The following is a 23114-nucleotide window of genomic DNA, read 5'->3' on the forward strand; positions in this document are numbered from 1 at the left end:
CACACACCTCCACCCACCCTCCCTTCGCACGCCCCCCTCCCCCACACACACCCTCCCACCCCCCCCACACACACACACATCCTCCCACCCCCCCCCCCACACACATACGCACGCACCCCCTCCCACCCCACACACACACACACACACACACCCTCCCTCCCTCCCACAGACACACACCCCCCCCCCCCCCCCCCCCCCACTGTCAGATAGAGAGAGACACTGACAGAGACACCTTCCCTTCACATAAAGGTAGGACTTCTATTTTTTATTGATTGATTGCTTATTAATTTGGTCTTGGTGCTTTAGGTGCAGGGTTCCATCTATTTTTTATTAATTAATTGCTTATTACTTTTTGTGCTTCGTTTAGTGCTTGGTGCTTTAAATGTACTTTGCTTCTTTCATGTTCTTGTGAAGGTGTTTGTGGAAAATCCTCTAACTTTCCTTCACCCCCCCTTCCCCCCACCCCACCCCTTGTGATGTTGATGTGTCCTTTGTGTTTAATGCTTCCCACCCGCCGTCTCTGGCTGTGCCTGAACTTAACTTAACTCTAGGTAAGGTTTTTCAGAACTTACAAAAGTGGACACTTACTCCATCCGAAGTTAGTTTCACTGCCAAAACTTGCAAAACAGGCCTGAGTGGCTGGACACACCCCCATTTGAAAAAAAAGTACCTTACCTCAAGCCAACCTAAACTAACTCACTCGAACTAGAGCAAACTAATATCCGAGAATTGCAATTTCTAACATACTCCAAACTAAACTAGTTGCTCCAAAAATCTAGGAGCAACTCCACCCGAAACTTGGGCCCAACGTGTACAGAGTGGAAATGAAAATAGGCCATCGTCGATCTAGCCTGGCTTGGTTGTCAGACGCAGTCCTTTGAGCTGGCAACAAGCACTGAACTAACTGCTGTAATGCAATTATCTTTTTTATTTTAATGGTTTAAATTTTCTGCACCGCAACACTAGACCAGAGAGGCGGCAACATCACAATCAGCTGCCCACTGTATTTAGACAAGCCTCAGTCAAAGCTGGAATGCTGGGTCGGAATTCCTACTATTCCAATTATCTATGACCTTCTCGCATCTCAAGTCACAAGACAGCACGTGGATCTAGCTCCTGATACAGGCAGGCGCAAGGACAAAGAATCCAACCGCAGTGTGGATGCAACTGCCCAATAGACACACACAGCAAGAAAGGGAGAAGGGAAAAGGCAGGGACAGCATAACAGAGGGCGTGCAACGGAAATGTGGCTGCTTTGGTTAGCTGCCTCCAGCATGTGTACTGACCCCAAACAACTCTCCCAAACTGCACAGTGATTCTCCTGAACTGGGACAGTACAGCCACATAGTTCCTCCCACAACCCACCCACTTTTAAAATCCAAGTTGGCAGTTACTCAATCAATACATCCTGATTTACATGATCTTTATTCTTATTAGCCTCATTTGCTGTTACAAACTGTAGAATTTTCCCTCGGGTTTAGTATCTCAGACCATTCCCATAGACATTCACTCAGTCTCGGAGTTTGTTGTAACCCGTGAATATCTATGTGAGCATAGCGAGCCCAGGCATCAAACAGAAAGCCTTTGTTACTATATTTCAGCTGCTGGTTACGTCATGTGAACACCCTCAACTTGAACAATACAGACCAAGAAAAAGTAGACCGGGACAACAACTTGTATTTATATAACGCCTTTAATGTAGTGAAATGTCCCAAGGCGCTTCACAGGAGTATTATGAGATTTAAAATAATTGACACCGAGCCGCACAAGTAGAAATTAGCGCAGGTGATCAAACGCTTGGTCAAAGAGGTAGGTTTCAAGGAGCATCTTGAAGGAGGAAAGAGAGGTAAGAGAGGCGGAGAGGTTTAGGCAGGGAGTTCCAGAGCTTGGGGCCTAGACAACAGAAGGCACGGTCACCAATGGTTGTGCGATTATCATCAGGGATGCTCAAGAGGGCAGAATTAGTGGAGCGCTGACATCTCGGTGGTGGTGGTGGTGGGGGGGGGGAGGGGAGTTGTGGGGCTGGAGGAGATTACAGAGACAGGGAGGGGCAAGGCCATGGAGAGATTTGAAAATAAGGATGAGAATTTTGAAATCGAGGCGTTGCTTAACCAGGAGCCAATGTAGGTCAGTGAGCACAGGGGTGATGGATGAGCGGGACTTGGTACGCGTTAGGACATGGGCAGCCGAGTTTAGGATCACCTCTAGTTTACGTAGGGTAGAATGTGGGCAGCCAGCCAGGGTTTCGTTGGAATAGTCAAGTCTAGAGGTAAAAAAGGCATGGATGAGGGCTTCAGCAGCGGATGAGCTGAGACAAGGGCGGAGACAGGCGATGTTACGGAGGTGGAAATAGGCGGTCTTAGTTATAATGTGGAGATGTGGTCGAAAGCTCATTTCAGGATCAAATATGACACCAAAATTGTGAACAGTCTGGTTCAGCCTCAGACAAAGAAAATTTAATAATGTATTTCTGAGACAATGATATGGACACACACAAATAAAACCCACAAGATGCTTATATTTGAATAGAAGGGCTTGGCCCCACCCTCAGGTACATGTCCAGACACAGCATCTGTTTCATTTTTGTTTCAGAGGGCCTAAAGCTGGTTTGCTTTAGCCTCATTCCAGCAGCCATTGTATATGTGTTGCGCTTCCACCTGTGTTGTTCCAAAGTGCGGTCATCGCTCAGTCCCCAGCAACGGACTACGCAAACCTAGACCCTCACCTCTCTCTCCTTTCCTCCATTCCCCATGCTCGCTCTCTTTCACCGTTCCCTGCCTCTCTCTCTCTCTCCCCTTCCCTCCGTCTCCCTCTCTCTTTTTCCCCAGTGTCTCTCTCTCCCCGCCCCCCCCACCCGTCTCTCCTCTCTCTCTGCGTCCATGTCTTCCCCCCTCCAGTCTCTCTCTCTCTCTCTCTCTCCCTCTCCCTCTCTCCCTCCCTCCCTTCCCCCCCCCCCCACCCCATCCAGAGTCTCTCTCTCTCCCCCCCAGTCAGTCACAATCTCTCCCCCAGCTATTGACAATATACATTAATGATTTAGATGAAGGAATTGAATGTAATATCTCCAGGTTTGCAGATGACACTAAGCTGGGTGGCAGTGAGAGCTGTGAGGAGGACGCTAAGAGGCTGCAGGGTGACTTGGACAGGTTAGGTGAGTGAGCAAATGCATGGCAGATGCAGTATAATGTGGATAAATGTGAGGTTATCCACTTTGGTGGCAAAAACAGGAAGGCAGAATATTATCTGAACAGATTAGGAAAAGGGGAGGTGCAACAAGACCTGGGTGTCATGGTTCATCAATCATTGAAAGTTGGCATGCAGGTACAGCAGGCGGCGAAGGCGGCAAATGGCATGTTGGCCTTCATAGTGAGAGGATTTGAGTATAGGAGCAGGGAGGTCTTGCTGCAGTTGTACAGGGCCTTGGTGAGGCCACACCTTGAATATTGTGTTCAGTTTTGATCTCCTAATCTGAGGAAGGACATTCTTGCTATTGAGGGAGCGCAGCGAAGGTTCACCAGACTGATTCCCGGGATGGTAGGATTGACATATGAAAAAAGACTGGATCGACTAAGCTTATATTCACTGGAATTTAGAAGAATGAGCAGGGATCTCATAGAAACATAACATTGTGACAGGATTGGACAAGTTAGATGCAGGAAGAATGTTCCCAATGTTGGGTGGAGTCCAGAACCAGGGGTCACAGTCTAAGGATAAGGGGTAGGCCATTTAGGACCGAGATGAGGAGAAACTTCTTCACTCAGAGAGTTGTTAACCTGTGGAATTCTCTACCACAGAAAGTTGTTGATGCCAGTTCATTAGATATATTCAAAAGGGAGTTAGATGTGACCCTTACGGCTAAAAGGATCAAGGGGTATGGAGAGAAAGCAGGGATGGGGTACTGAAGTTGCATGATCAGCCATGATCTTATTGAAAGGTGGTGGAGGCTTGAAGGGCCGAATGGCCTACTCCTGCACCTATTTTCTATGTTTCTCTCTATCAGTCACAGTCTCTCTCTCTCTCCCAGTTAGTCACAGCCTCTCTCCTTCTCCCCCAGTCACTCACAATCTCTCTCTCCCCACACTCCTCCCATTCAGTCAGTCTCTCTCTTCCAGTCAGTCACAGTCTCTCTCTTTCTTCCCCTCACCCCCCCCCCCCCAATCAGTCACAGTCTCTCTCTCTGTCTGTCACTGTCCGTCTGTCTCCCATAAGAAATAGAAGCAGGAGTAGGCCATTTGGCCCTCCCCCTACCAGTCTCTCACACTCTCTCTCTGCCTGTCTCTTCCCCCACCAGTCTCTCTCTTTCCCTCCCCACGCTCTACAAATCCTGCAGAGGGAAATGGCAAGGGGTTCACTGAGGTGAATACAAGGATATGTTGAAACGCATTAAAAAATAAATCAGTGAGACAAAGAAAAAAGTGCTACAATAGCAAGGGCAGTTAGAGAAGAGGTGCGATCCAAAGATACAAACAGGCGCAAAACTAGAGGACAAATATCGAATAGTTAATATTCTGGATGATTAATTTCTCCAAGTATTCACCAGGGGAGACCTGACCGACATGCCCTCCCCAAACACAGTTAACCAAGGCAAGGCGAATAACTTCAATATAAATAAGATAGAAGCCCTAGATAGACTTATGGGCTCAAAGATAAACAAATCCCTAGGGATAAGATGGTACTTTGTCCCAAAGTGCTGAGAAAGGCAGAGGAGATGGAAAACACCCAAGATTTTCCATTAAACAAATTGGTCCTGAATATACAATCGATAAGACGGCGTGCTCTGCCTTTGGTCTGCAAGTTCAGAATTTCCAAACAAGTTCACTGCTCGTTTCATCTACCCAACCAAATTAAGGTGCTGCTGAAAAGTTGGGCTAATTGCCCACCTACTGTGCATTAATTACCTTGAAAACTTTTACGTCTCATGCAAACAGGCTCAGGAGCCTGTTGCACAGCGTAAGGAGGGGGTGGGGGGGGGTGAGAAAAGTGTATTAGTTGCCGACTGACTGACTGACTGACTGACCCGTTTCTCTCATTTTCTGATTAAAACATTTACTGGCCAGACACAAAGCTCATTCCATGTGTCTAACCACATAGTGTGACCTGCAACAAAATGTGGATGCTGGCTGTGAATAGCATCATGCAGCTATCCATCTTGATGACCGCAGCTCCAGAAATGGTTTTAAAAAGGTATAGCTGGAACACTGGGAATTGGGGAAACCAGGGAGGAGGCGAAGATAATCTAGTTGACAACCAGTAGAAATCATGTAACATAAATCAGGAAATACTGATCATGGGCTTTCCTTTCGTGGATTTTCCAACTGCTCTTTTGTCACAAAAAATAAGTTTTGTGGGGCATAACAGCAAAGGCGTGAAAATAAAACCACACAAATGTTTTGTTAAGATCGCTCTCGTGAAAAAAATCCCTCAAGCTAAGGTTCCCAGTAACAGGGGTTGAAATTTGTAGTTGGTGGGGAATATCACTTGTGAGTGGAAGGAGAGGACAATTGGCAGTTTCTAGAACAGTGAATCCACAACACCAGTTTTATATCCAGGTTGCAAATTGAAAATTTCAAAAACTCAGCGGAAAAGATGAAGCACAGTAAAACCAGCAATAGGCACTTTATAGATTGGATATATTGGGTTTTAGGGCAAAGTTTGTGTGTGCTGATTATTTCTCAACAGATTAAAATTTAAAAAAACAAATGATTTATAGAAACATTTTGTTCTGGGGTTTGCTACTTTATGGGCAATTGAAATAATTGAGCATCCAATCTAATCCGGAGTAGGTAAGAACCATAAATCTAACAAATGCAGTATTATTATTTACAGTTATGAAAGATATTTGATCAAATGTATAACTGGCGTAACTAAAATATATATCCCGACCTTTTTAAATCCCTTCAAGCAACATTTCCAATTAAGAGTGGTTATTAAACGCTATGTAGATGGTAAATATATGCCAGTAGAAAGACTTACATTTATATCGCGTCTTTCACAACCACCGGATGTCTCAAAGCGCTTTACAGCCAATTAAGTGCTTTGACTGTAGTCACTGTTGTAATGTGGGAAATGCGGCAGCCAAATTGCGCACAGCAAACTCCCACAAACAGCACTGTGATAATGACCAGATAATCTGTTTTTGTTATGTTGATTGAGGGATAAATATTGGCCAGGGCACCAGGGATAACTCCACTGCTCTTCTTCGAAATAGTGCCATGGGATCTTTTACGTCCACCTGAGGGGGCAGACGGGGCCTCGGTTGAACGTCTCATCTGAAAGACGGCACCTCCAACAGCGCAGCACTCCCTTCAGCACTGCACTGGAGTGTCAGCCGAGATTTATGTGCTCAAGTCTCTGGAGTGGGACTTGAACCTGCAATCTTCTGACTCAGAGGCACTGAATCACAGCTGACACGGTCTTCTATTGACATATATTTACAATCGGTTTTAGCAATTTCCTCTGTTTTCTGATTGGCTAAGAGTCAGGAAGTCAAAGCAGCCATCCCCCACATGATCCCAGATTTGCCAATGCACAACGATGCGCCCCGGAGATCCGCGGGCCATGACCCGACGCGCAATTCTGCAGCGTTTCAAAGCGACTTTTCAAAGGAGGGTTTACATGAGGCAAGTGTGGATTGCATTTGGATGTTGGTGGCGTACTCCTTAGCTACGCCACAGACTGCGAATTCCGGACCAATGAAACAGAGGTTTGTGAAGCCAGAAAGTAGGGATTCATATTTCCAAGAATCAGCATGACTGTGCAAACGGCACATGAAACCCTCAAAAATAAAATCTACGGTGGATGAAAGGTAAATATTAAACCTTGTACCAGAAGTGACAGCTCAGTGTGTTTACTCACCGATTAACAAGCTGCAATAAAGATCAGAAGCTTTAATAGTAACATCACATTATCTATCAGCCCCATTACTGCACAAGACACTGTGCCAACCAAGTCTACCGACAAGCACCAGATGCAGAAGCACTCTGCACAGCCAATCCGCCCCTAAATCTTCCAATGATCAGTAGCCTGATGCTAAAAAGGCCTCTGCGTGCTCCAAACTGCAAGCACTCGAGGATCTAAGAATAAAAAACTCTTGCGCAGCCAGCAATCTGTAATAGAGCTCATTACACTCAGCATCTAAACCGGTCAATTAATTGGAACAGCAGTTCCCAATCTGTGCAATGTGTCAGAATATGCATTAGGCCCATTACACACAGTCACTATCAGAGTCAGCCCCTCGGTGTTAAGTCTATGCTGGAAGGAGACTGCTGGGACGCTCGAATCAGTGAACTACCAGCTGAAAGTCAGAGAGCTTGAGCGTAAAACAAGCAGCTGCCCCTGGGCTGCTGCAGGAAGGATTCTGCCTCCTCCTGCAACCAGGACACAAGAGCATGCAGAGGCACGCCCTATAGAAATGCTGAACAGAGTTCATACAGGTTAACCCTTACACAACTAAGCTTCTCACTCTGTGTGTGAGTGTGTATGCGAGGTGGGGGTAATGTGGGAGTGTGTGTGGTGTGTGTTGTATGGTACACTGCAAGGTACAGCGCAAGCTAGTGCAGGAGGGCGACGTCAGCGAAGGTCCAGATCGGTGATTGGAGCGTGGGCAGGTACAGCAGGAGCGGCGAGGTCAGGGCGAAGGAGCGGCGAGAGATTGTACAGAGACGTGATCAGGGCCCAGGAGAGGTGCGAGTTCAGGGCCAGAAGAGGCTTGGGCCCAGGGGCAGCACAGGCCAGCCCACACTCTTATGTGTGCACACTAGGCCCCTGCTGCAGAGCTGCTCTCCAGTCGTCTTGGTTAACCCTTGCCACTGGACCAAGACCTAGCTCTGTCAAGCCCGTGTGGTGGCTGGTGTGCAACGGCCACCCCACGTTAAAAAAATCCACGCACAGGGCATCTTCCACCCTACGCTATGTAGTTCCGGACCTGGAATATTAGGTCCTTCATTGTAACACCTGTGAACTCATCCTTTTTTGGCGTCGAAGCAAGTCATCCTCGATACGAGGGACTGCCTATGATGAGGAGTGTGTTGTGTGTGTGAGCGTGTATGCGGAGGAGCAGCAAGCGATCGTGGCGGAGGTGTGGCAAATGGGGGTACGGGGCCCAGAAGAGCCGAGGGCTCAGGGGCAGCACGGGCCAGCCCACACTGCGATATGTGTGCGCACTAGGTCTGTGCAGCAGAGCAGGTCTCCAGCCATCCTGGTTAACCCTTGCCACTGGATAAAGGCCGAGCTCTGTCGAGCCTGTGTGGTGGCCGATGTGCAAGGGTCACCACACGTTTTTTTAAAATCCACGACACAGGCAGGTTCCCCCCCTGGAGTTCAGGACTGGAATATCGGGTCCTTCATTGAAACATCTGCAAACCCATCCCTTTTGGTGTGGAAGCAAGTCATCCTCGTTCGAGGGACCGTCTATGATGATGATGATGATGATGATGTATGCAAGGTGGGGGGGGGGGTGTGGAGAAGAGAGCATGGGAGCGTGTGTGTGTGTGTGTGTGTGTGTGTGTGTGTGTGTGTGTGTGTGTGTGTGTGTGTGTGTGGCGGGGACGCATAGATCTGAATCCAGACACTCCCTTCGGGGATGGAGGGAGAAGTCAGAAAGACCGTATAAAAAAGCAGGAGGATTCAAGCCCAAGAGCTGTTACCCACAGAATCAGATTCAATCATCTTAATACATTATTTTTTTTTTTTTTAATTCTCCATCCGCAGGTGCCTCGGAGGAAACCTGAACTCTCAGATTTGGTTTAGCTTTGGTGCAGATAAAAAAAGCAAGAGACCCCTTTCCAAAACTCATTTATTGTCGTCCTGCATGCATCTCCCGCAAAAAAGAACTTAAAAGAGCAGTGGAAATTTTCCAGTTGGCACTGAGCCAAAGATTATGTAACCTGCAGATATTTAGCATCACCGGACCACTTTCCTATCACTTCCCAACACCCTCCCCCCCGCCCCCCCCCCCCCCCCCTCATCTCTGGCCAGCTAGCCAATGAAAACGGCCCACACCCAGCACGCTTGCAATGTTGCTTCTTGTGGTCACATGACTGAGTTAGCAAGAGATTTGCATATTAAATACAGAACTTTTAGAAAATTGTACCCCCCCAGCCACCCCACACTCAACATTTCACACGCACAGCACCAATAGAGCTCACTGCAAGAACATGATTGTGTGCCCAACAGCCCATGCATAATCTTCCACTCTCTCAAACTCTTCCAATTTACTAAAATAATTAGGAAAACTTGCAATAAGAGAAAGGTAATTAGGTGTCCACCTAATATTTAAAATCATATTATTTAATCTTCCGTCCCTGGTGGTCTGGACTTTGTTACAACTCTTTTAGAGCACTGTCAGCTTAAACTAAGGATCTATTAAACTCATTTAAGTTGAAGGTGGTGCAGAATCAGCTGATCTGAACTGAGGCCACAAACGAGTTGAACCAATTGTCGTTCCTGCCCTTCAGCTACGGAGTGATGACAAAAACGTGACTTCCAGCTAGAAAGAGTGTGCGCGTGAGTATATATACTGAACAGGTGAGGGCAGGCCACTTCGGGCAGCTGTCTGGCAAAATTTAAATGAGGCCCTGTCATTAAAATGGGACAGTTCCCCTTGCTGTCCTCCCGCCCAGGAGTTATTATTCCCCGTGCTAAGTCTAGATACCATGTCCATTTCCAAACAAGTGTCAATTAAACAAAAGACTTGAATTTATATTGTGAGCCTTTCACAACCTCAGGACACCCCAAAAGCGCTTAACAGCCAATGAAGTACTTTTGAAGTGTAGTCAATGGTGTAAAGGAGTCTGCAAATTGATTTCACTCAAAATTGGGAACAGTTTACATCTCACATTATTATATAAAGTTTATTATTGTGAACTAGACTGGGATATGGTTTGGTTGGTAAAGTTGCGTGTTGAAATTGGCTGACTACTTTGTACGGAAGTGGTTGTGAACTGTGCTAACGCTAGAGAGTTTTACTCCATTGTATTTTTGTTTGATAATATCTTTAAAATTTCAGCTGCTTTCCTTTTTCAAGTAAATTAAATATATAAAAGGAGAGACTGTCGGGGCGATTTTTGGCAGCGCGTTCAGGCACTAACGATTCTTCAAGGTGGCCAAGATGGGGTCTTAAGCTGAAACAGTGGTTTAGCGCAAGATGCCATCTTGGTAAAGGATTTGAAGCCAGCACAATGAACGGCCGCCCGCAGCTCGTTAAACAGCTGATTGCCACTTTAATGAGTGCTAGCAGGCATTTTAAGAGGCTGCACAGCATTTCGGTAGCTAGGGCTTCAACTAACGCCCGTTCCTAACAGCGATCAGAGAGGATACAGGAAACAGCTAAATACAGACTTTGAGGCAGGCTAGTCTTATGAGCACTGCGCCCATTTAGCGTCTGTTTTCACCCTTTGGCCAAAATAACCCTTTGTGGCTCTTGCGGGATGCTGAAGGACCTTCAGACCAGAGAGATTAGTGGCTGTTCAGATTAGGTACTCGGTGTGAGATACAAAATAAGACGATATTCTGTTATCAAGGGGCACGAGACATCTCACCAGAGATTCCACTGGTCTTGTAGCCTAGTATGAATCAGATATCCAGGGGGTGAAATTGGGTATCGCTCCACTTGGGGCGTTAACTTTTAAAAGTTTGAAAAATTAGCGGCAGAAGTTAATCATTTCAAACTTTTAAAAATGTCGCCGTTTATGCTCCAAGAAGGAAGTGGACGCTAAATCAAGCACTGCACTTCCTTCCTGGAGCGTAATCGGCAGCAGGCGGGGTGGTGGGTGGAGCAGTGGTGCACACTGGGCCGTGCAGCACTGCCACGTTGGAAGGTTCCTTCCCTCCCTTAAAGGGAATGGTCAGCGCTGCAGGTTCTGTAAAGAAAAACAAACGTACCTGGACCACGATGGCAGCAGACAGGAACACACAAAAAAAGCTGCCAGACATAGAAACATAGAAAATAGGTGCAGGAGTAGGCCATTCGGCCCTTCGAGCCTGCACCGCCATTCAATGAGTTCATGGCTGAACATGCAACTTTAGTACCCCATTCCTGCTTTCTCACCATAGCCCTTGATCCACTAGTAGTAAGGACTACATCTAACACCTTTTAGAATATATTTAGTGAATTGGCGTCAACAACTTTCTGTGGTAGAGAATTCCACAGGTTCACCACTCTCTGGGTGAAGAAGTTTCTCCTCATCTCGGTCCTAAATGGCTTACCCCTTATCCTTAGACTGTGATCCCTGGTTCTGGACTTCCCCAACATTGGGAACATTCTTCCTGCATCTAACCTGTCTAAACCCATCAGAATTTTAAACGTTTCTATGAGATCCCCTCTCATTCTTCTGAACTCCAGTGAATACAAGCCCAGTTGATCCAGTCTTTCTTCAAATGTCAGTCCTGCCATCCCAGGAATCAAGTCTGGTGAACCTCCGCTGCACTCCCTCAATAGCAAGAATGTCCTTCCTCAAGTTGGGAGACCAAAACTGTACACAATACTCCAGGTGTGGCCTCACCAAGGCCCTGTACAACTGTAGCAACACCTCCCTGCCCCTGTACTCAAATCCCCTCGCGATGAAGGCCAACATGCCATTTGCTTTCTTAACCGCCTGCTGTACCTGCATGCCAACCTTCAATGACTGATGTACCATGACACCCAGGTCTCGTTGCACCTCCCTTTTTCCTAATCTGTCACCATTCAGATAATAGTCTGTCTCTCTGTTTTTACCACCAAAGTGGATAACCTCACATTTATCCACATTATACTTCATCTGCCATGCATTTGCCCACTCACCTAACCTATCCAAGTCGCTCTGCAGCCTCATAGCATCCTCCTCGCAGCTCACATTACCACCCAACTTAGTGTCATCCGTAAATTTGGAGATACTACATTTAATCCCCTCGTCTAAATCATTAATGTACAGTGTAAACAGCTGGGGCCCCAGCACAGAACCTTGCGGTACCCCACTAGTCACTGCCTGCCATTCTGAAAAGTCCCCATTTACTCCTACTCTTTGCTTCCTGTCTGACAACCAGTTCTCAATCCATGTCAGCACACTACCCCCAATCCCATGTGCTTTAACTTTGCACATTAATCTCTTGTGTGGGACCTTGTCGAAAGCCTTCTGAAAGTCCAAATATACCACATCAACTGGTTCTCCCTTGTCCACTCTACTGGAAACATCCTCAAAAAATTCCAGAAGATTTGTCAAGTCTTTATTTCTTTCTCTAATGTCCTTCTTGGGCTTTACGTCCTTTTGATTACACCTCTGAAGCATCACTTTTCTATGTCAGAAGTGTTGAATAATAGCGAGTGCTTGTTGCTGCTGCAACAGATTCAACCCTGTCCTGCACCAAGTCCCTCCTGCCATACTCACTAATCTACACTGGCCTATTATCCCACAAACCTTCTGTGCATCTCCTCCATCACTGGTGTAGAGCATTCAGTCACCTCAGCCCTACTCTCTGGAACTCCCTCCCTAAAACGCCTCTGCCTCGCTGGCTTTAAGACTCCTTAAAACTCATCTTTTCATCCAAGCTTTTGACCACCACTCCAATCTCAACCACCAGCACCTGTTCCTTTATATCTGGCCTTCTGCGAAGCACCTTGGGACACCTTACAACATTAGAGAAACTTTGCGAACGCAAAGAGTTATCGTTGTTCTTGGGAGTTCAGGCAGCAGAGGATCGGACAGACCTAGAAAGGATAAAACTCTCAACCATGATCATATTGAATGGTGGTGCAGGTTCGAAAGGCCAAATGGCCTACACCTGCACCTATTTACTATTTTTCTAACTTGACGTTAATGATAGCACAGCAATGGAGGGAAGCTCTTCACCTAGATCAGTAAAATCAGAGTCAGAAGAAAAAGGTGCATCAAAAGGTCAGATTTTTTGACTCAATATTTTCCTCCAGCTTCATCCTTCCAGCAACAGTTGGAGCCAATAGAAGCAGGGAATAACAGCACAAGTGGCAGTTGTGGTAACAGACCAAAGTTGATGCTTCTTTTCAATAAAGTTGTGCTTAGTGGTTCCAAAAGTGCATTTACAGAAGATCCAGGCAGAAATAAAATTGCTTCAAGCTGATCAAGACACCAAATAAGATAGGCAGGATTTTTACGAGGCAGCAAAGAGCAGGTACGACGGAACCAAGATGCAGTAGACCATCAGATCTGGCCCAAGAGGAGAACATCAAGAACTGCTTCACTGGCACAGTGAATGCAGTTGAATAAGGGAAAATGAGCAAAGAATTCCCAAAAGATCAGCTGAGCTGATTGCCACTTTAAATCAATCAAGATGGGACTGGATTGGAACTCACCCTTGCGTGTTGTATCTTGACAGATTGTTATTGCTGAGAATGTAAAAAAAAAGATGCAATATTATACAATTATTACAGCTAAAGTTTAAGGCTCCATGAACAGGTACTGTAGACGACATCATTTCTATATTGACTGCTGGGTGTGCACAGGCAACATTGGAAGTTACAGTAAAGCTAAGACATGGAGCTGAAAAATGAAATGGCTTCTCTTTTGCTAGGCACAGCTGTGACTTAGCCCCAGCTCAAAGCATTCCCACTCCTGGCTCCCGCCCTCTCCTGCTGCTATGGTGGTTGACTTCGGAACGTTAGCTGCAGAGGTAGGAGATCATTTTACTCGCAAATCCTTTTGGGAAATCACGTAGGACATTATGAATGAGATAGATTGAGGTTTTGGGTCTCCAGGCTCAGGCCTATCTGCCCCCACCCTGTTAATACCAGTAGCATATCTAGCTGTAACTCGTGCAGTGCTCAGTATGAAATTCAAACAAACCTTTACCCAGTTCAAACTGGGCAACTACACACAGGGTGGAATCTGCTCACATAAGCCCCTAATTACCATGTTGCGCACGGTTGATACAAAAAAATATGGGATAACCTGCTTTTCATGTATGTCAAGTTGCCTCTATTTTCATAAAACCAACTTGGTTGTGCTGGAGGCCATCCAAACCAGTCATCAAACCCTGGAAATCAAGCTTATGGAGATCTGGCCGACTGGACCTTTTCTTTTTATTATTTGCTAATTATTTCCTGTTTGAAATTTGTAGCCTGGGAGGTTTGCAAAAGGCTAATTTTAAAATTGTTGCCTCATTGGTGGGTAACTCCCAAAATAGACCACCAGAATGTGCGAGCACCAGAAATTTGATATAGATGCAGATTAATGGGAATGTGTGGCTTTAAACATTATGGTCTCGATATTAATGTTCCCCCACCCAGATAGGCGGGAGAGCGCGGAGGCAGGGGGTGGGGGAAGCGGTGATTAAATATGGGGAATGCACAACCAACACACCGTCCTTTTTACGGCGGTTCGAGTGTCCCACTGGGGAGAGGTAGGTCTGTTCATCCACATATCTAAATTGGACACCTACAGTGCAATTGGGAGCCCGATTTAAATTTCACTGCTGACCAGGGGTCGCGAAACCCGACAGTGAAAGGGAGACAGGAGCTGCCAGATCCCCAAGGTGAGCACCTTTTCCAGCACTCCTCGTGGGCCAGGATCTCTCTCTCTCTACCCCGCGCCCCCCCACGTTCTCCCCCTCAATCTCATGCACTCCCTCTCCCTCCCTCCCTCCCCCCCTCCTGCTTGCATGCTCCACCTCTCTCTCTCTCTCTCTCTCTCTCCCTCTCCCTCCCGTGCTCCCCCTCTCTCTCTCTCCCTCCCGCGCGCTCCCCCTCTCTTGCGAGCTCTCTCCCCCGTGCTCTCTTCACCCCCCGCCCCCCTCTCGCATTCTCCCCCTCCCTCCTTCAATCTCGCGCGCGCACTCCCTCTCCCTCCCGATTGCGTGCTCCACCTCTCTCCTTCCCTCTCTCTCTCTCTCTCTCTCTCTCGTGCGTTTCCCCCCTTCTCTTTCTCTCTCGCGCTCTCCCTCGCTCGCTCACTCTCACGCTCTCCTTCTCGCGTGCTCCCCCTCTCTCTCCCTCCCTTCTGCGTGCTCCGCCCTCTCTCTCTCTCTCTCTCTCTCTTTCTCTCTCTCTCTCTCGTGCGCGTGCCCCCCACCCTCTCTCCCTCACGAGTACTTCCCTTTCTCTCGCACTTCCCCTCTCTCTCTCCCCCTCCCGCCCGCGCGTGCGCTTCCCCTCGCGCGCCGTCCCGCTCCCTCCCTCCCTCGCACTCCCGCCCCCTCCCTCCCTCGCACTCCCACTCTTCCCCCCCCCTCCCTTTCACGCGCATTCTCTCTCTTACCCCACCCCCACTTCTCCTCTCTCTCTCTCTTTCTTTCTCCCCCCCCCATGCTCGCGCTCGCTCTCTCTCTCTCTCTCTCTCTCTCTCTCTCTCTCTCTTCCCCCCCCCTCTCCCTCCCTCTCTCACGCGCTCCCCCTCTCTCTTCCTCCCTCCCTCCCTCCCTCCCTCCTTCTCGGGCGCTCCCCCTCTCCCTCCCTCCCGCGCGCTCCCTCAGGGTTGTGGCCTCCTCCTGCTGGTTTTCCTTTCGGACAGGCTGTTAATTTGGTTGGCTGCCAGGTGGGAAACAGAACCAAAAAAATGAGAGAGGCTCTACCGTTAAATTCGACAGTACCTCCGCGCCCTAGGTCTTGCCGGGCTCTTCGCTCGTGTGCAGCCTCCCCCTCCGCAAATACTGGGGCCTATAAACGGCCTCTAAGGCTTGATGGCATGCATCACGTGGCCATAATCTAGGATATCCCTGGCTTTAATGAACGAGACAAAACTACTTGGGACTAGTCACCATGAAGGCAGCACACACATTCTGAAGGGCAAGTACTTACTGCAGTCCCAACTTTGCCTTTATCCAGCTAATCAGTTTAATTACTAATCAAACACATTGCTAAGCAGTAGTAAATAGAATTTATCTTTGCCTAATGTAATGCACACTGGAACACGAAATCTGTACACAATCTTTCAGTCTTATTTTGAAACTTCTTCAGCAAAGATGCAAAAGGCTGTGGCTATGAACTGCTCACTGTAATTTTCCATTCAATGCTAGTTATCAACAAGGCAGATCAAGTACTGGAACGACGCAAGGGCACCAGTTTGAAAGGTCGTACTTACTATGCACTATATATTACCATGCACTATACATGCAAAACATTATGTAAAAGTTCAGCCATCCTATCACACAGCGGTGAAGGTTAGAAGGACAGACAAGGATGAACAAATTGCCCGAGGTATTTGCTGCTGGGGCAGTGAATGGGTGGTGTGTGGAATACAATTATTGGGAGTTGAACAGTGCAGTGTGAGGGGAGATTAATATCCAGGTATGTCATTCAATTACTTTCAGGAACACATTTCAACGCATTTTCTTCTTGGGGTTTCATTGTGGCTTGTGTCACCATCAGGAAGGCTGAGTGGGTGGCACAAAGTCCAACACAGGGCAGATTGCACAGCACAAGTGAGAGTGTCATTGCCCCATTTAAGAAATGGAAAGAATTTTATTTAAAGCCCTGCACGGCACAAGTTCAATTAGTCTGGAGAGAACAATCTGTTGAGAGGCTATCAGGTGTCAGAGGAACATTTTCCCCAATGTGCTAGGTTCTGTCCCCTCAGTGTCCGTTGTGTCCTCACCGAGTCAAATTTAATTTGAAACTGACTTACTCCATTTCCTTATTCTCCGCTTCCTCTTGGGTTATGTCTTCCTCGACACTGTAGTCGAGGATAGAGCCCACTCCAAACGCCCGATTGCGGCGAATCAAGGGCTTGATGTCTTCTTGGTCCTCTCCTGCCACAAACTGTCCGTAGAAAGTCATCCTCATGAGCTTCTTGAAGAGCCATTTCCCCAGCAAGACCCTACTCAGGTTGATGAGCTGCAAAAAATAACCCAATTGGGTTACTGAACCGCAAGTGACTGCACTTTACACACCCCAAACAAACATTCCCCAATACAACCCACACTCCCACCACATAGGACGTGCACCTCAGAACCCAGCAAAATCAAGCTAAGTATGGCTTTAAATCTATCACATTTGCACCTTAGTAGAATTTGACCCTCAATCAGGCCCCAGGAAAATCATTCCAAATAAGAGGTATCAATCCATCAAACAGGCCTTGCTGCTCCTGAAAATCAATGCCAGACCTCATCGCTTTTTCTGTTCTATTTTGGGTGTTTTTCTGTCTCTGCTCCAACGTGATTAAAGCAATGAATGGAAACAATATAATGATTGTGTCTACTTTATTAATTTTAAAAAAACTTGATCTGGGATTAGAATAGAATGTTCCCTGTCCTCTGATCAGGCTCCTACCTGCCCTGTAAGCAATAGATTCCTCCCTGGATATTTTCTCCTCATCTTTCTCCCCCTTTCAAATCTTCAGGAGAGTTTGTATTTTCGTGCTGTGTGAGCTGCCGACTGAGATATTGTAGAGTGCAAAACTCCACCTTCTCCCAGTGTAGAACAGTAACTACTTGCATTTAGATAGCACCCTCAACAATGGAGTTGAGGTACAGATCAACCACACATGAGGAGCTGGAGGGCCAATGCCTGTTGTAATGAAAACTTCCCAAGGCAAAAGAAAAAAATACAAAGAAGACCTCTTTAAAAGTCTGTAAAGTCGGTGGCTGGTATTACATTAGCTTTTAATGCAGACAGAGTAATTGAGGAAGTAGAAAAGGGATGTTCCACATTTCTCTTAGTGAGGAAGCCAGACTAATGCGAAAAAGAATAATTTGGGAGTTACTAGAGGCTTGTTTGATCAGTTAAATGTACCACAGTCTCTGTCAAAGCCTGAAGTTCGGTACCCTTACATGAACCCGACTGTGGTACTGTACCCCCACAATTATTGAGGCATGTGGAACTCGACCCCAGTTGTGTGACTGGTTGTGGAACTGTCACCGCCTGTGGAACTGCACATCAGCAAGCGTTACGATCAGTGCAACTGAAGCCCAGCGTGCGATGCTGTCATTGGCACTGTCACCCAGCGTGTGTTACTGTCCCTGGAACTGTATCCCAGTGTGTGTTACTGTGGGTGGAACTGTCGCCCAGCGTGTGTTACTGTCCCTGGAACTGTATCCCAGCGTGTGTTACTGTCCCTGGAACTGTCGCCCAGCGTGTGTTACTGTCCCTGGAACTGTATCCCAGCGTGTGTTACTGTGAGTGGAACTGTCGCCCAGCGTGTGTTACTGTCCCTGGAACTGTCGCCCAGCGTGTGTTACTGTCCCTGGAACTGTATCCCAGCGTGTGTTACTGTGAGTGGAACTGTCGCCCAGCGTGTGTTACTGTCCCTGGAACTGTATCCCAGCGTGTGTTACTGTCCCTGGAACTGTATCCCAGCGTGTGTTACTGTCCCTGGAACTGTATCCCAGCGTGTTTTACTGTCCCTGGAACTGTATCCCAGCGTGTTTTACTGTCCCTGGAACTGTACCCCAGCGTGTGTTACTCTGGGTGGAACTGTACCCCAGCGTGTTTTACTGTCCCTGGAACTGTCGCCCAGCGTGTGTTACTGTCCCTGGAACTGTATCCCAGCGTGTGTTACTGTTGTTACTGTCCCTGGAACTGTCGCCCAGCGTGTGTTACTGTCCCTGGAACTGTATCCCAGCGTGTGTTACTGTCCCTGGAACTGTACCCCAGCGTGTTTTACTGTCCCTGGAACTGTACCCCAGCGTGTGTTACTGTCCCTGGAACTGTACCCCAGCGTGTTTTACTGTCCCTGGAACTGTACCCCAGCGTGTGTTACTCTGGGTGGGACTGTACCCCAGCGCGTGTAGCGCGTGTTTTACTGACCCTGGGACTGTACCCCAGCGCGTGTTACTGCGCCTGGGACTGTACACCAGCGCGTGTTACTGCGGCTGGGACTGTACACCAGCGCGTGTTACTGCGGCTGGGACTGTACACCAGCGCGTGTTACTGCGGCTGGGACTGTACACCAGCGCGTGTTACTGCGGCTGGGACTGTACACCAGCGCGTGTTACTTACACAGGATTACATTGGATATACGGCACAGAAATAGGTCACTCGGCCCAACCAGTACATGTCGGCATTTATGCTCCACTCGAGCCTCCTCTCGTCTTTCCTCATCTAAATCTATCAGCATAACCCTCTATTTCCTTCTCCCTCATATGCTTGTCTAGCCTCCCCTTAGGTGCATCTATACTATTCGCTTCAACCACTCCCCATGGTAGCGAGTTCCACATTCTCACCACTCTTTCGGTAACGAATTTTTGCTCCGAATTCCTTATTGGAATTTTGGTGACTATCTTATATTGATGGTCTCTAGTTATGCTGTTCCCCACAAATAGAAACATTCTCTCTGTATCCACTCTAATAAAACCACAGTTTTAAAGACCTCTATTAGGTCACCCATCAGCCTTCTTTTTTCAAGAAAAAGAGACCCAGCCTGCTCATCCTTTCCCAATATGTATTCCCTCGCATTTCTGGTATCATCCTTGTAAATCTTCTCTGCACCCTATCCTGTGCTTCAATATTCTTTTTATAATATGGCGACCAAACTGTATGCAGTACTCCAAGCGTGGCCTAACCAAGGTTCGATACAGATTCAGCATAACTTCCCTACAGTTCAATTCTATACCTCTAGAAATAAACCCCAGTGCTTGGTTTGCTTTTTTAATGACCTTGCTAACCTGTGTCGCAACTTTTAGTGATTTGTGTATTTGTACTCCGAGATCCCTTGGTTCCTCTACCCCACCTAGACTCTCACCCTCCAAGTGATTGTGACCTCCCTATTCTTCCTACCAAAATGTAATACAGAGTAGCTCACATTTATCGGTGTTGAACTTCTATTGCCAGTTATATGCCCAGTCGGTGGAACTGTGGCCCAGCGTGTGTTACTGTTCCTGGAACTGTGTCCCAGCGTGTGTTACTGTTCCTGGAACTGTGTCCCAGCGTGTGTTACTGTCCCTGGAACCGTGTCCCAGCGTGTGTTACTGTTCCTGGAACCATGTTACTTATACAGGATTACATAGGATATAGGGCACAGAAACAGGCCTTTCGGCCCAACCAGTACATGCCGCCGTTTATGCTCTACTCAAGCCTCCTCCCATCTTTCCTCATCTAAATCTATCAGCATAACCCTCTTCCCTTCTCCCTCATATGCGTGTCTAACCTCCCCTTAAATGCATTTATACTATTCACTTCAACCACTCCGTAGTGGCGAGTTCCACATTCTCAGCACTCTTTGAGTAAAGAATTTTCTTCTGAATTCCCTATTAGATTTCTTGGTGACTATCTTATATTGATGGCCTCTAGTTATGCTCTTCCACACAAGTAGAAACATTCTCTCTATATCCACTCTGTCAAAACCTTTCATAATTTTGAAGACCTCGACTGAGTCACCCATCAGCCATCTTTTTCAAAAGAGACCCAACCTTTCCTGATATGTATACCCTCACATTTCTGGCAGCATCCTTGTAAATCTTCTCTGTGCCCTCTCCAGTGCCTCCATATCCTTTTACATAAGAACATAAGAAATAGGAGCAGGAGTAGGCCATATGGCCCCTCGAGCCTGCTCCACCATTTAATACGATCATGGCTGATCCGATCACGGACTCAGGTCCCTGCCCGCTCCCCATAACCCGTTATCGCTTAAGAAGCTATCTGTCTTAAATTTATTCAATGTCCCGGCTTCCACAGCTCTCCAAGACAGCGAATTCCACAGATTTATAACACTCTGAGAAAAGAAATTCCTCCTCATCTCAGTTTTAAATGGGCGGCCCCTTATTTTAAGATTGCGTCCCCTAGTTTTAGTCTCCCCTATCAGTGGAAACTTTATAATATGGCCACCGGAACTGTACGCAGTACTCCAAGTGTGGTCTAACTAAGTTTCGATACAGGTTTAGCAGAACTTCCCTACATTTCAATTCTATAGAAATAAACCCTAGTGCTTGGTTTGCTTTGTTTATAGCCTTGCTAACATGTGTCGCAACTTTTAGTGATTTGTGTATTTGTATTCAAAGATCCCTTTGTTCCTCGACCACACCTAGATTCGCACCCTCCAAGTAATAGTTACCTACCTATTCTTCATACCAAAATGTAATATTTACATTTATCGGTTTTGAACTTCTATTGCCAGTTATATGCCCTGTCGGTGGAACTCTAGCCCAGCGTGTGGTACTGGAACCCAAGCATGCATTATTGCATTTAGTTAAGCAGGATAAAATATTTGACTGAATTTGAAAGCAGCAGAGAATAATTAACAGCTACTGTGACTGGTACCCACAAAGCAAAGTCTGATTCAATGGAGTATATCTTTTCTGTGCTCCACCAGGAGTGCCATTTTATGAGCAACTTCCTTCAATTCTTATTCCCAACTTATTCATTGGAAACATATTGATGTTTGAAACTTTCAACAGTGAGATCAGTTTTGTCAAATTCCTTCATAACGTTGAGGTGACCGAATCAAGATTAACTATCCTGATAACACAAACACTAGGAAATCACTGGAGGAAGACCTGGCCCTCCAGCGACAAATGTTAGGAAATTCAATTCTCGACCTAGTACAAACTAGCTGTCTCTTCTCACTGGAAGGGAATGTGGGAGGATCTCGCTGGGGGTGTTTCCAGGAAACAAGCATAGTTTCCTGAAAGAGCAAAACAAGTACAAAAAAAACAACCGCAGTACTCGAGATACCGAATAACACATTTCCGGGAACTGCGAGTAGTGTTTTTTTTTCAAATGTGCAGTCTAAATTTTAAACATTACACTATTTGGGCGCTATCTAAATACAAGTAGTTGTTGTTTGCATTCTATGTATGCATCGCTTCACATGCTGCATCTTTGAGACATTTATACACCGTTGCAATCTAGGTGTGTACTGCTACACTGGCTGAGTCTTGAATTTGGCACATTTATATACATCCCTCCCCTCCCCCGAGGGGCTCACTCACCTCCTTATGCCGGTCCACCAGCACGCCGTACGAGCAGAGCCGGAACACCAGCAGGCTCCGCACCAGCTCGGCGCTGCTCTTACTGCGATAGGCTTCGCGGCAGTTGCCGAAATCCGGCAGGACGGGCGCAGCGGCGGCGGGGTGCCGGGCGCTCTTCGGCAAAGGGGGAGCGATGTACGGGCGGCCCGAAGCCGGCTCTTCCCCAGCCGGCTCCCTGCGCTTGGGGGCCGGGGCGGTGGAGAAGCTGCGGCGCAGCGGGCGGAGGAGGCGGCTGGCCATCGGGGGCTGGTGTGCGTGTGCCCGGCGCTCTCCTGTTGCAGGATGTCTCTCACACGCACACTTACACAACCCGCCTGGTTCCGGGAGGAGGCGGAACCCTCCCAAACTGTGTATCTATTGTTCGCACCAATCGATTGCGAGGGCGCGGCCCCCTTCCATTCACAAAAAACAAGCCCCGCCCCCTTGGCTGCCCTGGAGTAATTGGCAGTGCCCAGAGCAAAGGTGCTTCTGTTATTGGCAGTGTAGCCAGCTCGACAGCAGAAAAATAAACACTTGTATTTATATCATCACAGGTAGTCCCTCGAAATGGAGGAAGACTTGCTTCCACTCTAAAAGTGAGTTCTCAGTAAACTTTACTAATGTGTAAGACTTGCCACCAGGGGACACACCTGTGGGAGACCCAAGGGTCACCTGCACACCCTGGGCTAGCAGGTATAAAAGGCAGTCCACCAAGCTGCCTCCTCACCCTGGAGTTACATTAAGAGGAGTTATTCTGAACATAACACTCAGGTGACTGAACAGTCCAATACGGGAATTATAGTCTCTGTCACAGATGGGACAGACAGTCGTTGAAGGAAAGGGTGGGTGGGGAGTCTGGTTTGCCGCACGCTCCTGCCGCTGTCTGCTCTTGTTTTCTGCATGTTCTCGGCGACGACACTCGAGGTGCTCCGTGCTCAGCGCCCTCCCAGATGCTCTTCTTCCACTTAGGTGGTCTTTGGCCAGGGACTCCCAGGTGCCAGGTGTTGCATTTATACAGTATAGTATAAGTGTCGAGGAAATATTTAGCTTAAATTAACTCAGGCGGAAACTTTCAGAAGTGCACTTCGAGAGAATTTATTTTTAAAAAGCGAGATATATCTCGGAGAGCCTGCTTGGACCGTACCAAGGCAAAACTCTGCTGTACAAGCAAATTGTTCCTATCTTTATACAGAAATTGAATACAGAAATAGAAAAGGAATCTTATTCATTAGTCCTGCGAGTACAAAGGTCGTCTCGGGAGGTACACACTCTATCAGTCCTTGCATAGT

At 47.3% G+C, this 23114-nt stretch overlaps 1 protein-coding gene across 2 annotated transcripts in view; it reads right to left on the minus strand.

Annotated features, from left to right (window-relative positions):
- LOC139268987 (proline dehydrogenase 1, mitochondrial-like) overlaps positions 1-22173 on the minus strand; it is a 45818-nt gene extending 23645 nt beyond the window's left edge. Inside the window, exons 1-3 of one of the 2 annotated variants that reach the window (XM_070887903.1) lie at positions 21808-22173; positions 16569-16777; positions 13304-13336 (exon numbers count right to left, since the gene is read on the minus strand). In XM_070887903.1, coding sequence (XP_070744004.1) covers positions 13304-13336; positions 16569-16777; positions 21808-22086 — 521 coding nt within the window. In that variant the 5' untranslated portion in view covers positions 22087-22173. The remainder of the gene's footprint in view (positions 1-13303; positions 13337-16568; positions 16778-21807) is intronic. The other variant, XM_070887904.1, reaches the window with a different exon arrangement.
- Positions 22174-23114: the final 941 nt, after the last annotated feature.

The sequence above is a fragment of the Pristiophorus japonicus genome, chromosome 8 (assembly GCF_044704955.1).
Source record: "Pristiophorus japonicus isolate sPriJap1 chromosome 8, sPriJap1.hap1, whole genome shotgun sequence".
Classification (NCBI taxonomy): domain Eukaryota; kingdom Metazoa; phylum Chordata; class Chondrichthyes; family Pristiophoridae; genus Pristiophorus; species Pristiophorus japonicus.